The sequence below is a fragment of the Callithrix jacchus genome, chromosome 1 (genome assembly GCF_049354715.1).
Source record: "Callithrix jacchus isolate 240 chromosome 1, calJac240_pri, whole genome shotgun sequence".
NCBI classification, from domain to species: domain Eukaryota; kingdom Metazoa; phylum Chordata; class Mammalia; order Primates; family Cebidae; genus Callithrix; species Callithrix jacchus.
Genome location: NC_133502.1, coordinates 90,055,093 through 90,070,418, shown reverse-complemented (window position 1 = coordinate 90,070,418; position 15,326 = coordinate 90,055,093). Strand labels below are relative to the sequence as shown.

The following is a 15,326-nucleotide window of genomic DNA, read 5'->3' as shown; positions in this document are numbered from 1 at the left end:
CTTTCATTTTGATGTATTACACTGTACTTTCCCTCCGTAGTCAGTCCTCCATATCTATGGGTTCTGCATCTGTGGATTCAAACAACCAGAGATTGAAAATATTTGAGGAAAAGAGAAGGATGATTGTGTCTGTACTGAAAATGCAGAGACTTTTTATCTTTGTCATTATTCCCTCAACAATACAATGTAGCAACTATTTATATTGCATTTACACTACATTAGGTATTGTATGGAATTTAGAGATGATTTAAGGTATACAGGAGGATGTATGTAGGTTATATGAAATATTACACCATTTTCTATAAGAAATTGGAGCATCCATAGAGTTTGGTATCCACAGGGGATCCTGGAACCAGCCCTCCACAGATACCAATGGATGACTGCATTTATCATTTCACTGTTTCCCATGCTCTGCTTCCTTCTTTCCAGTAGTTTTATGCCCATATTTTAAAACAATAATAGTAAAACACAGAACACACAAAAACCAAAGGTTACATATTCAAAGTACATGTGAATCTAAGTCAACATATCTGCCCACATTTCTTATTTAAATAAAATAATTAAATTTAATTTAAATAACCTACTTGAAGAAAGCAATCAACAGGTTCACCATGATGATATACTGCATGAAGAGGTAGACAGCTTGCAAGAATGGCGTAAGAAAAGAACCAGGAGGGCAGGATGGCTTGCCTGAACAAACTGCAAATAAAGAATTTTAAAAGAATGAGAGATAAGATGAATCACAGTACTGAGACTCTAGACAAACATTTAGCACATTAACTGCACAGAATACCATAAATTCAAACATTTTTAAGATTTAGATGGCTGTTTTTCAGATTTATTTTACTCTTGTTAACTATGAAGGCACAATTTCTGCATGATGGTAAAATCTCATACACACCATCTATGTGGTCAGCATAGACTTCTCCATAGATCATCCAATATGGCTGAAATATAATATCTCGAGCGAGGCTCCAAGATGGTGGCTCCTCTGGTGAAAGGATGGCCTTGCGTGCCACTCCAAAGCTCAGCAGAACTATGGCCATTATGATCACAATATAGAACATGTTTGCTGTCTGCAAAAGGGCATAGCACAACCAGAATTTCACTATAGATTTCATGTTCAAAAGAAACCAAACACCAGCAGCCATCATAATTATACCTGCAAATAATAAGATTGTGTAGTCATTGACTAAAGCACCCTTGTCCATGAACAGCTAGACTCTCTTTGGCTAAACTATTTTGTTTTCTTGCACGGTATACATTTCAAGTCAATGTGGTCCATGGAATAACAGAAATGTGCTGAGAGGAGAGAGTCTATGCTTCTTTCTTTAAGCAGTAATGAAATTTGAACACTTTTCGATTAGCTAATATCCAGCTCCAGTTGGACCAGAAGTTAGGGAAATTAAAAAAAAGGGGCGGGGGGTATAGTTGAATTAGTCCAATGGCTCCTTATTCCCAGAATTGTCTTCAGGAATTGATTAGAGTCTAAGAAACTGATCAAGCCAGTTTAATTCCCTCTACTAAATGTACCTCAACTCAATCCATTAGTTTACTGTAAGAGAAAGTATTCACCACAATTCCCATCAGTATTTCAAGAGGTGCTCTATATCTCTTAGCTTCCCTTCCATTAGGCTAGGGCTACGAAACCTATTCTAGCCTGGACACTTCTTGTCCAGAGCAGTTAACAGCTATTAGACGTTCTCCATCTCTCTCACTCCCTGTTATAGGAGACCTTAGGAGCCAAATCTCTGACAAAAGGATTCAAGATCACTGAGTCACTGCATAGAGGTCACCCCCATGAGCACTCAGCAAACCTTGCGTTAGGGAGAAATACCCCCTGTGCTAAGTCACTGAAATATACTGGTTATCTCAACATAGACTATCTCATAAACGCTAATGTCATCAAGACAAGAGAAAACATTTCTGGCATAAGGGAAATATGTCAAATAGGAAAAATCTTTGGAGTCCTGGAGGTTGTCTCTTTTCTGTCCACTTTCTTTCTTTGTTTTAGCACTACCCTTCATTCTCCAGAACTTGCCCCTTCCCTGACAGTAAGTATTCTAGAAGGAAAAGCCAAAGATGCTTTTGAGACAGTGTACTTATTAAAGACTAGGTCTTAGATCCTTGTGAATAGCCGGATGGAAAACACCGGCTGGGCTCAGTAGCTCACGCCTATAATCCCAGCACTTTAGGAGGCCAAGGTGGGGTAGATCACTTGAGGTCAAGAGTTCAAGACCAGCCTGGCAAACATGGTGAAACCCTGTCTCTACTAAAAAATATAAAATTAGCCACGCATGCTGGCAAGTGCCTGTAGTCCCTACTACAGGCTACTCAGGAGGCTGAAGCAGGAGAATTGTTGAACCTGGAAGGTGGAGGCTGCAGTGAGCAGAGATCATGCCACTGCACTCCAGCCTGGACAACAGAGCAAGACGCTGTCTCAAAAACAAGAAAGAAAAAGGAAAAAGCTGACACAACTGTATAGCAAGCTCAGATGACAGACCAGAGCTAGGTGGCCTATTGAATCCTGGCTCCCCATATACGCCTTTGAGGAATTTACTTAACCTCCATTTCCTTGTATGTAAATGTGTATAATAATACTACCTATCTCCTAAAGTTGTTGCAAAGATTAAACGAATTAGTACATACTAAGTGCCTAGAATAGTATATGGCCTATAAGCACAATTTAAGAGTGTGATGGTAGGGGAGAGTCAGTGAATGATTTTAAATAATGGATATTTTAGCAGAAAATACCATTGGTGGTAGCTTCACATGAATCTGGTCCTCGGAAACTGCTGTGCTCAGAGACAAATTTGACTCAATCCCATACTATCTGGCCCTAGTCAAAAAGGTGAGCTGAGTGTCCCAATTAACTAACTGCAATATACTACCCAAGGTCATTTGTTAAAGACAAGTTTGTGGTTATATGGAGGGCAGTGGTGGTGTGATCTTATTCTCTGTGCTTCTATAAATAATTCCAAAATGGCCAGGCACAATGGCTCATGCCTGTAATCCCAGCACTTTGCAAGGCTGAGGCAGGAGGATCATTTGAGCTCAGGAGTTTGAGACAAGGCTGGGCAACAGAGTGAGGCCCTGTCTATATAAATAATAAAAAAGAATTAGCTCAGTACAATGGTGTGTGCCTGTGGTCCTAGCTACTCAGGAGGCTGAGGACTGCTTGAGCTTAGGAAGACAAGGCTGCAGTGAGCTGTGATTGCACCACTGCACTCCAGCCTGGGCGACAGAGCGAGGCCCTGTCTCAAATATTGATGATAATAATTCCAAAACTTAAACTACCTGATATAAACCATGAATAACCATTGAAAAGAAGCCAGGTGTGGTGGTGCTTGGCTGTAGTCCCAGCTACTCAGGAGGCTGAGATGGGAGGATTCCTTGAGCCCGGCAGTTCAAATCTAGCCTGCACAACAGAGCATCTTTACAAAGAACACTAGAATAACAGGGTGACTATAGCTCATAATAATTAACTGTACATTTAAATATAACCAAAAGAGTGTAAGTGGGTTGTTTGTAACACAAAGGATTAATGCTTGAGGTGATGGATACCACATTTACCCTGAAGTGATTATTCTGTATTGTATGGCTGTATCAAAATATTCCATAAACCCCATAAATACATATACCTACTATGTACCCACAAAAATTATTTTTTAAAATTTTGTTAAAAGAATACTGGGATATAAAACTAGTTGTACTCACCATTTTTGCAATCATGGTCACATATGGACCTGTATGTTGATTCACAGCAAAAAAGTCCAGGAGCCGTGAGAACCAGAATATGATGTCTATGCAGTAGATCAGTCTTCCCGCTGTGTGAAAAGGAGGATCACCCCATCGAAGGACGAAGCCAGCTGAAAACAGGCCAATGGCCACAGTTTCTACTAAGTTCCAGTATTCACTAATCCATACCCTCACCTTTTGAGTAAACTTCCCAGGTTCTGAAATACAGATCTGAAGGAAGGAAGAAGGAAACTTTAAAAAAGAGGTACAACTGAAGAATCCCATCAATACAATCTTCTTAAACACACAAACCATTCATTTAAAGAGTAATCTAAACCCTGCCAAACCTTAAATCACTTAGGGATTTCAGAGACTGAAGTTATTATCATCAGTAATGAATTATTTAAATAATGCTATAAAGATATAATTAATGCATCTGATAATGCAAGACTGTCACTTGCAACCCTAACTAGAAGTAAAAAAAAAAGTACTTTTTCTACCTTTCAATAAGCCTGAAATAGCATGGGGAAACGCCAAAGACATTTTAAAACTCAGTATTGCAGTGGAACTCTGTAACTATGATTTCATTTCACGTGGCACAGCAGGATGCAAAGAACACTGGATGGAACAAGGAATCCTGTAATCCAGTCCAACTACTGCTAATAGCAAGTTGTTGATAAACTACTAAGAATGTGATATTGGACCGGCTGCGGTGGCTCATGCCTATAATCCCAACATTTTGGGAAGCCAAAGCGGGCAGATCACTTGAGGTCAGGAGTTCAAGACCAGCCTGGCCAACATGGTGAAACCCCATCTCTACCAAAAAGCCAAAAATAAGCCAGTCATGGTGGCAAGCACCTGTAATCCCAGCTACTTAGGAAGCTGAGGCAGGAGAATTGCTTGAACCTGGGAGAAGGAGGTTGCAGTGAGGCAAGATCTTGCCACTGAACTCCAGCCCGGGAAACAGAGCAAGACTCCATCTCAAAAAAAAAAGAAAGTTATATTGGAACTCATTAAGAAAACACCCCTGATACCTGCATGTTCTTCGCATGCACCCCAGAACCTAAAGTGCAATAAAATATAAATAAATAAATAAAATCAATAGAGGGAGAAAAAGAGGGAAAAAAAAAAGAAAGAAAATATCCCTGAAACACCATACCAAACGAACGGAAATGTAAAATAGTACATCTATTTTCCCTGAAGCATAAAAAATGGTACAATTCAGATAACTATCTGTTTCTCTCCTGATTTATTTTCTATAATATATAAACTCCACATAGAAATTAGCAGACAACATAGGTATAATTACAAAGAATGTAAGTATATAACATTGATTATATTACCTGTAGGACAAAATAAATATAGGTAAATACAAAGACAAAAGACATACACTGACATCTAAAACAGTCTAAGTCATAAATATTTGTGGTTGCAGTTATAACTGATAGAAATGCTAATTTTTGTTTGTTTGTTTTGTTTTTGAGACAGTCTCCCACTATTGCCCTGGCTGGAGTCCAGTGGCTCAATATCACCTCACTGCAACCTCCGCCTCCTGGGTTCAAGCAATTCTGTCTCAGCCTCCCGAGTAACTGGGACTACAGGCACATGCCACCACGCCTGGCTAAGGTTTTGTATTTTTAGTAGAGACAGGGTTTCACTGTATTAGCCAGGATGGTCTCAATCTCCTGACCTCGTGATCCTCCTGCCTTGCCCTCCCAAAGTGCTGGGATTACAGGTGTGAGCCACCACACCCAGCCCTTTTTTAAAAGTAACTCATTTCAAACTAGGAAAAAGTTTTGTTTTTTTGCTTCTTGGATTATTACTTGCCTCAGAGAGATTTCCAACTTCAATTTTCAAAAGTGTTTGGTAGGAGCTTTCAAAAGCTATAAACACATTCCTTACAAATTGCACAACTTCAGCCATTCATGTGTCACTCATGAGTAATATTAAAGTAATGCAAGGCAATAAAAATCAACCCCCCCAAAAAAAAAAAAGCCTCAGGGAAATCAAATAGTTGGAGGATTTAATACAATTCTAGGGGATGATCTATCCTTTAGGGCTGGTAAAGACATCAAGATATATGCTTCAAAGGTTACTGCTTCCAAATACACCAACCAGCAGAAAGCAGCTGACAAAGATAAAGGGTCAAAATCAAGAATTTTAATGCAAATAATCTTCTTGCAGTATATAAGTCAAGGTCAGTGTTTCCTGTCTTCCCTGCCCTTGACATGTCCATTTTCATCAACAGAGCCAAGGACACTTTGAGTGGACACCTACAGAAGCCGAGGACATCTGGAGAGGACAAAGCTAGATGGCACAACTCACCTCCCTGACCCTCTCAATAGCATTGGTGAAGATGTAAATGCTGACAAGCCACTCCTGCACGCTGGGCTGGGGCTTCATCTCCACCAACACGGTGTAAGTGAACAGCATGAGGAATGCCAAATACGCCATCTGTGAGGGGGACACACATTCCCAGACGTGAGTGAGGGCAAGCACGGAAGATGCCAAGCAGAAGCAGACGGAGCAGAAACACAAGCTTGAACTTCAACACAATAATACGAACACAGAACTAGAACAACCTTTGGGTTATTGATGACCTAGTGTGAAGGAAAGCACAACAATCCATGGTGTTCTAGTCCAGGATTTAGAGACAGGAATGAAATCACTGTTCTCAGATCACCTTCTCAGGTGGAAGGAAATACTGTATCGTTCTGTTCCTGCTGGCTCCTGACTGGAATTTCCAGAACCCTGCATATCCAACAGGGGCACTGTCAAGCCAACAGCAAGCCCAGGAGAAGTCACAGGCCTTCCCCTACATCTTAAACATAGAAAGGAAACATGAAACCCTGTCTCTACTAAAAAATACAAAAATTAGCTGGGCATGGTAGTGGGTGCCTGTAATCCCAGCTACTGGGGAAGCTGAGGCAAGAGAATCATTTGAACCCAGGAGGCAGAGGTTGCAGTGAGCCGAGATTGTACCATTGCACTCCAGTCTGAATGACATATTGAGACTCCATCTCAATAAAAAAAAAAAAGAAAGAAAGAAAGAAAACATGTGTGAAGCATGCCAGATGCGCAGTGGCAATAAATGCTTATTTTTAAATACAATGAACTGTGGCATTCACCACTGCTGGGAGTTTTATCTTATGTTGATTGAAATATTCTGTTTAAAAGAAAAGTCATGTCCAACTGTGAGCCTTTTTAATTAAGGACTGTCAAAATTTATGTCTTCAGCACTGAGCACTGTGCCTGACATGTGGTAGACATTCAATAAATGTTTGTCTAATTACTGTGCATATATATATATATATATATATGTCTAGATATACATAGTCTTGAAAGAATTAAGACATAGTAATCACACACACAAATACTTAATGATTAATAGCTTTGTAATCTTTTTTCTTTTTTTAAGATGGGGTTTCACCATGTTGGTCAGGCTAGTCTTGAACTCCCGACATCAGGTGATCCGCCCACCTTGGCCTCCAAAGTGCTTGGATTATAGGCATGAGCCACCACACCCGGCCAATAGCTTTGTAATCTTATTGAATATTCTTATCTTCTTAAGATATATTACCAGAAGCAGAATACCTGTCCATGCACATTGAAAACTAACTGTGATAAATATTACTAAATTTTCTATCAGGAAGACTTTACCAATTTATACTATATCAACTATGTATGAGACTACAGTCCTCTCAATAGCCTTAGAGACAACCCACAGTACTCACTGATCAATACCTGCATTTAAAAACTTTGTATCCACCGGGCACAGTGGCTCATGCCTGCAATCCCAGCTCTTTGGGAAACCGAGGCAGGCAGATTACCTGAGGTCAGGAGTTTGAGACCAGACTGGCCAACATGGTGAAACCCTGTCTCTACTAAAAATACAAAAAATTAGCTGGGCATGGTGGCATGTGCCTGTAATCCCAGCTACTCAGGAGGCTGAGGCAGGAGAATTTCTTGAACCAAGAAGGCTGAGGCTGCAGTGAGCCAAGATCACATCACTGCACTCCAGCCTGGGTGACAGAGCAAGACTCCATCTCGAAAAATAAAAATAAAAATCAGTTGAGAGAAAAATGTGTGTGTGTGTGTGTGTGTGTGTGTGTTCATGGGTCACAAAAATCATATTTTAACTTTGATCCCTAATGATCCCTATTTGATCTCATATCGTTTTATCTACCTAAATGGATGAGTCTGCTTCTAACTTTAGTTCTGCACAGATAACACAGAGAATGGTTTAAACCATTTCTAACTATATAAGAATGATATTGACAACAGGTGGTTTTTTGGGTGGTCATAATGGGTATCGTGCCTATGATTTAAGCAGGTGTAGAAGAGAAGCACATAAGAAAGTAAAGGCAAAGTTCAACAATTCTATACTTCTCTTGGTCTATGTCTCAAAGTCTGAGTATTTTTGATGGCTCCTCAGGGACATACTTTAAATTAATTTGTTCTATCAAGCATTTAAATTTTTTTGTCATTGGTTTCAGCATGGCTAAACAATTGAGTCCTTAACTTTTACTCTGAGGTTCAAACCTTCACCCATTTATCTGTACATCTTTTATTATTTGTATTTTGTTATTCCCTTATACTGATTCCTTATGTACATGCATACATGGTTTCCCCTATATAACTGTAAGCTGCTTGAGATCAGCATTGATGTTTGGCAATGTCTTCTTCTCACTGCCCCCTCTGCTGCCTAATATACTGTCTTTTTTTTTTTAGACAGGGTTTTTGCTCTTGTTGCCCAGGCTGGAGTGCAATGGCACAATCTTGGCTCACTGCAACTTCCACCTCCTGGGTTCAAGTGATTCTCCTGCCTCAGCCTCCTGAGTAGCTGGGATTATAGGCATGTGCCACCAAGCCCGGCTAATTTTGTATTTTTTAGTAGAGATGGGGTTTCTCCATGTTGGTCAGGCTGGCCTTGAACTCCTGACCTCAGGTGATCCACCTGCCTCAACCTCCCAAAGTACTGGGATTACAGGCGTGAGCCACTGCGCCCGGCCAGTATACAATGCCTTAAAGACAGCAGTCAGCGCTCAGTAAAATCCAACTGAATGACCTGAACTTTAGGTTATGCACAGCCGTAACTTTCTTTCTAACATGTATCGTGTATGACTATATGAATCTGGAATACCTATAAGCAAAAGACTACAAACATATTTAATAAGTAGATATTCAGATTGAGAAAGTAGCACAGTTCCTCTAGTTGAGAAAAGGTTGAGTTCCTAAAGGCTATGTTAAGTCCATTTACTCATTAGTCCAAAGTGGCATTACACAAAGATACAAGCAACCAAAGTACTTGCATCTAGGAAAAATGAAACAGTAAACACTCTGGACATGGCAGTATTACTTCTGACTCTTTCTGTTTCTTTTCAATTATTAAAAACACCATGGTGGTCAGATCTGGCTGGTTCTGTGCTCTTGCTTAGCTTTGTTCCTGTTTCTTAAAGCTCAGGAGCTAGAAATTTCCAGGGGAAGAAATGCCTGAATAACGCATTTCCTGATGGTGTGAGGATGGTGAAAACTCTCCCAGTGCTCACCCCAGCGTCTTTCATAGATGTTGTTGCACATTCACAAAAATGGTAATTCTTCATTGTTTGGAAGCAGATGTGATTTTTGGAAACAGATAAAAATCATACACAGCTATATAATTATTCAGCAAGTATAGGAGATAAGTGTGTGGCTGGCCAGGTAAATATTTGCAAATACAACACATTTAGATAAATATCCTTTTATAGTCATACTTCAAATGTTTTAGACATACAAACTGTTGGCCATGAGCTATTTAAGTATAGATAAGCATTAGAAAAATAAATGCTATGGGGGCACATGTTCTCGGGATCTCCTGAGGGCATGTCATGGAAAAAAAATATATTAGAAAAGAAATAAAAGAGGCCAGGCGCAGTGGCTGATGCTTGTAATCCCAGCACTTTGGGAAGCCAAGGCAGGTGGATCATGAGGTCAAGAGATTGAGACCATTGTGGCCAACATGGTGAAACCCAGTCTCTACTAAAAAAAATACAAAAATTAGCTGGGCGTGGTGGTATGTGCCTGTAGTCTCAGCTACTCAGGAGGCTGAGGCAGGAGAATCACTTGAGCCGAGATTGTGCCACTGCACTACAGCCTGAGCAACAGAGTGAGACTCTGTCTCAAAAAAAAAAAAAAAAAAAGAAAGAAAAAGAAAAGAAAAGAAAATTCTGTGAAACAAATGTGAAAAGCACTCAACACATCCAAAGCATAGTTCATGCTTTCTCTATTGCTTTACTATCCGTAATAGATTTAGTATTTGTTCACACAGTTCAGCTTCTAAAATTTTTCATTTTCTCTATATATTTATAAGCATATATTACTGAAGGCAAAAAAAAAACATTTGCATCATTTTTTTAATCTACATAACACATTCATACAAGGGAAAAGCTAATTCAATTGCTGATTTTCGAAGAATAATCCACCCACCTATTGCTTAATTCTACAATGCTATGAATTTTGTTAATAGCAAATCTGGGAAGGCTCAGTCTCCCTTCAAATGATGAAATTTTACCACTTTTGTGAATGTGCAACCACATATTTGAGGGACTCCGATAGGAGTGCCGAGAGAGTTTTAACCACAGTCACACTGTTAAGAAAAGAATATTCCGGTGTTTCTTTCCACGAAAATTTCAGGCTCAGGGGTTTTTAGAGACAGGAGCAAAGGTAAGAATAGGGCAAAGCCAGCCAGATCTTTCTGCAATAACAAGGCTAATTCTTAGCACTCAAAGAAAGAAGAAAATGCTTGTTCTTGAACTCCCAAAATAAGAGAGCTCCATCCTAACCTCTCCCGTTTTTCCTTCAGTCCTCTTTGCTACCTATTTTGTCATGCCTTCACTTTTTTAAAACTAGGTTTCTACATCTTTATTGAAAAGTGGCAAAGCAGGCAAATTATCAACATCATCACTAGCTATCAACCATCATTAGTCCAACATATGTTGTTGTAATAAGACCAACCGTATAAAACCAAAACTTGACAATTGGAGCATTGTAGAACTCATGGACTTTCCTGGTCCATGGAAGGTTTGGGGGCCCACTTTCAAAATCAAAATGCTGATTTTCATCCAGTTTCTCATCATGGCCCCTTTCCAAATCATACTCTTTCTGTAAAATAAACAAATAATCATTTTCTTGAGAGCAGCTTAACTAAAATAGTGACAAGCATGAATGTCCAAAAAAAATCATAAATAATATATTAGAAATCAATTGGCCAGGTGCAGTGCTTCATGCCTGTAATCCCAGCACTTACGGAGGCCAACGCAGGCAAATCACCTGAGGTCAGGAGTTCAAGACCAGCCTGGCCAACATGGTGAAATACTGTCTCTACTAAAACTATAAAAATTAGCAGGGCGTGGTGGTGGGTGCCTGTAATCCCAGCTACTTGGGAAGCTGAGACAGGAGAATCACTTGAACCTCAGAGACAGAGGTAGCAATGAGCCGAGATCATGTCACTGCACTCCAGCCTGGGCAATGGAGGGAGACTCTGTCTCACACACACACACACGCACAAAAATTAATTGGGCATCCACATGCCAAATTATAACGTTACTTTTGAAGTGAGAGAAAACTGCATATGTTTATAAATTATTGACCAGGTAAAGAGCATGAGGTATTTATGAAATGCAGGCTGACTCTCTAGTAATCAAACCCAAAGTAAGAGTACTTCCAAGAATTTAAAATTGGTCCCTGTTCCCAATCTCCTTTTTTTTTTGAAATGGAGTCTCACTCTTGTCGCCCAGACTGGAGTGCAATGGCACAGTCTTGGTTCACTGCAACCTCCCCCTTTCAGGTTCAAGAGATTCTCTAAACTCAGCCTCCTGAGTAGCTGGGATTACAAGCACCTACCACCACGCCTGGCTAATTTTTGTGTGTTTTTAATTTTGGAACTTAAGAATACTCACAAAACCCAGTGAAATCAGTAACGAACAATACAATTATTTCCTTAACACATAAGAACAAAATGAGCACACATTGATGAAGGTTGACCATTCCCTGTCATAGGAAATTCAGGCACTGCATTAGTTTTAGGATTCTGACCTTCAATAGCTTCCCCACTGATTTATAGCAGAGGGCCTGTTTGCCTGCAGTCATGTGCTCCCTGAGCTTCTAGAGTTCCTTGAACACCCTGCAACCATGTGCAAGTATTTGTGTTGTACATGTATTTTTCTGGGGAAAGAATCAGATCTTTCATCAACTTCCCAAAAGATATGTATCAGTACAAAGGAATTAACTCACATAGAGAAACAGCAACGAGTTATATGTCTGGCAGAGCAGGAGTTGCCAGAATGTGACTACCCAAACACCTACGCAGAATGAGCTTTCAAAAGAGGAAGGAAAAGAAATGACAAAAGCACTTATAGCCTGGGTACCTTTGAGAAGCAGCAATATAAGGGTAGTGAAATGGAAGCAAAAGCGATCTCACTTTCCTGTATGGATATCTATTCCGTTTTAGTTTTTTAATAAAAAACACATGTACTTTTTAATTTTTTAAAGTAATGTTGAAAGAAAAAAAAAAAGGAACATTCTCTGCTATCTCTCAAACTAGTCCAGTTTTGCAACCTAGCCACAAAATTTATTTCTATAATGTCAGACCTGCAAGATGAGCAGAATTTTTCAAGCCAAGGAATGAATCAAATTTTGCTTGAATTGTCCATATAACTGCAGAAAAATGTGATGTTTAAGGCCTCAGGCGTCTAGATGAGTTATCGTCAGTGCCTGATTAATTATTCAGTCATTTATTTCACTTAGGGCAGTGGGGTTGGGATTGTGACTTAGAAATGTAGGAAATGGCCCAATTCCTAGCAGGTGGGAACCAACCTAGAATTAAAATGGCATAAAACCAATTAGAAAAGTCATCATTAATGAGCTGTTAATGATATCAATATCACATTAGAAAGACCCCAGAAAGCAATTTAAGTAATGTCTTTATTATTAAATAACTTCTCTTATTATTTTTCTAGGAGTGTGTCATTGGCTCTTAATTGCTCTTGACAGTTTGGAGCAGATTATAAAGTGCTGATCGGGCCTGTCTCTGAGTTGAATTCAAAGACACCAATTGCTATGACGAAGACAAGCTGAGAATATAAATTCAGATTCAGGCCTTTTTTTTTTTTTTTTTTAACTGAGAAGACGGTAAAGACAAAAACATTTGGCTTGAGTAACTTTTATTATACATATATATATAGCTCCCCTTACCCCCCAGACCCCCTGGCCACCCCATACTCTTTTTTTTCTCTCTAATTGTAATCTAATACCAGCAGGTACACAGATTAAAATAACTACAACAATAAGTCTACTATAATCCATATCTGTTTTCCATTGTATTATAGTCATCTTTCCTACTTAATGATGCTCTGATAAAATAGATTTTGTTATACAACTTTCTTATTACTATTTCACTGTGATTTATCAACCTAAGACTGAGAGCATCTTTCCCCTTCTGAATCCAGTCCCTCTCCAGTTATCCTTGTGTCCCTTCAAGATGGCCTTGTTTAAAAGACCTTATCTGTCTCTTCCTCTCCATGACCATTGCTACTGACCCTGGTTAAAGGACTTGTTTCTCAGCTGGATGGCTACCCTGGCCTATGCTCCCCCTGCTCCTAGCCAGTCTTCTTGATAAAGCATCCTATGCCCTGGAGGCAGAATAATTTCTCTAACAGATCATCTCACTACTCTGGCATACACATTCAACAGCTCTCCATAACCTGCAGAATAAAAATCATACTCCTTCATAGGATACACAAGAGTCTACTTGATCTAGCCTCAATTTACTTTTCCAGCCATTCCTGAAAATACTCCCAGCTTATCCATAATCCCCATAACCTAGATACCAGCCAAACCATATCACTTGCAATGCTTTACATATGCCTTGCCATTTCCCACCTACATGGCCCTACTTATAGTCTCCTTCTCACTAACATGCTATTTTCCCTCTCCACACCCTCAAGTGAAGCTCAAACACCACCTCAATCCTAAAACTGTCACCAACCCCTAATCCTCACCTACTGACCTCTAATGGGAAGAGCCTTCTTCTGCTGTTGGTTAACCCATTCTGCCATCTTACTATAATTTAGTCCTAAGAAAGCTAATGTCATCAAAGGTCATGTTTTCAAAAGGTTATCAGCTAAAAAGATCTAAGTTTCACATGGCAAAGTTATTCTGCCTGTAGAAATTTCAATAAGGAGATTTATAAACCTCAGTGAGCAAATGCAGTATTTGATACTAGACAGCTTCAGCTCAAGAATAATGGCTTTCCTTCTCCAATTACCAGAAGTGCCTCCTCTATATTTATTGTCACCCACTATTACCACAAGAACACAACACAGTGACACTAAAAAGCATCTATGTATCATCTGCCATCAGTTTTCTACCACAATACATAATGCAAATTGTTTCTCAACTAATAAATTGCATTTACTTAATTAGTGTTATGAAATCTTATCTATCTCACCAAAAGTGCTGCCTCTCCCCCTTATACCCTGCCTAGCAAAATTCTAGAAACATAGCAGCTTATTAATAATTACTGCCTAAGTTAAATTCAAAGGCAAAAGAAAGATTATTGCTATGACTATAAGCCATTCATAATAAACAGACTTGAAACATTTTTAATACAATTGTTCATTGTTTTAATTGAAGAATGTTGAGAAATTGTGGATATTCTGTCTGATTATAAGCCCCACAGTGGAAGAGGCCACATCTGCTTAATTAATGCAGTGTCACAGAACCTCTAGCACACGTAAAGTGGCCACTAAAGAGTCATTGAATTCATAAATTGGTATATGGCTATGTCCAAACCATGTAGGTGGGCAACTGCTATAAACAGGACTACTATATCACAGCCAAAATTTAATTTTTCAGGGAACTGTGAGAACTAACTATATTTTTAATGTTAATAGCATACTGAATTGCCATTCAAGGCTGCAATTCTTTCTCTAAAGTCTCCCCTTTAAGAATTACTGCACAGTGGAATGGCCTACAAGGGATTCGATGTTTGTGAAAGTTTAACCTTTTAGGAAACCTGTGGGAGCCAAAAGAAGAGTTATATCCACTTGCAAAGTACTATTTGCTACCATGTGTAGAAAATTGCCAACAGATTTACATATTCCTTTGTGGATAGGATAGACAGCATTTTTCATTGTTTATTTCAACAATGAACTTAATGTGAACAACTTAGTAAGCATAAAGCCAAACAAAGCTGAGCTCGGTGGCTCATGCTGTAATCCCAGCAATTTGGAAGGCCAAAGCAGGAGGATCACCTGAAGTCAGGAGTTAGAGACCAGCCTGGCCAACATGGCAAAACCCTGTCTCTACTAAAAATGCAAGACTTAGCTGGCATCATGGCAGGCACCTGTAGTCCCAGCTACTCAGGAGGCTGAGGCTGGAGAATCGCTTAAACCCAGGAGGCAGAGGTTGCAGTGAGCCGAGATCACCCCACTCCACTCTAGCCTGGGTGATGGAGCAGGACTCTGTCTCAAAAAACAAAAAAAAGCAAAACAAAAAGCCAAACCAAACAAATATTTCACATGAGCATGACACTCTATTTCTAAAGGAGT

General features: G+C 39.5%; 1 protein-coding gene across 20 annotated transcripts in view; it reads right to left on the bottom strand.

Moving 5' to 3' along the window:
* The window catches only part of TRPM6 (transient receptor potential cation channel subfamily M member 6), a 164,448-nt gene that overhangs the window by 54,303 nt on the left and 94,819 nt on the right, over positions 1-15,326 (bottom strand). For 12 of the 20 annotated variants that reach the window (XM_035302229.3, XM_035302237.3, XM_035302247.3 and 9 more), the window contains 5 exons: positions 10,732-10,878; positions 6,064-6,192; positions 3,718-3,969; positions 902-1,076; positions 585-699 (listed from right to left, as the gene is read on the bottom strand). In XM_035302229.3, the coding sequence (XP_035158120.3) occupies positions 585-699; positions 902-1,076; positions 3,718-3,969; positions 6,064-6,192; positions 10,732-10,878 (818 nt within the window). The remainder of the gene's footprint in view (positions 1-584; positions 700-901; positions 1,077-3,717; positions 3,970-6,063; positions 6,193-10,731; positions 10,879-15,326) is intronic. The other 8 variants (XM_035302254.3, XM_078366379.1, XM_078366392.1 and 5 more) reach the window with 2 other exon arrangements.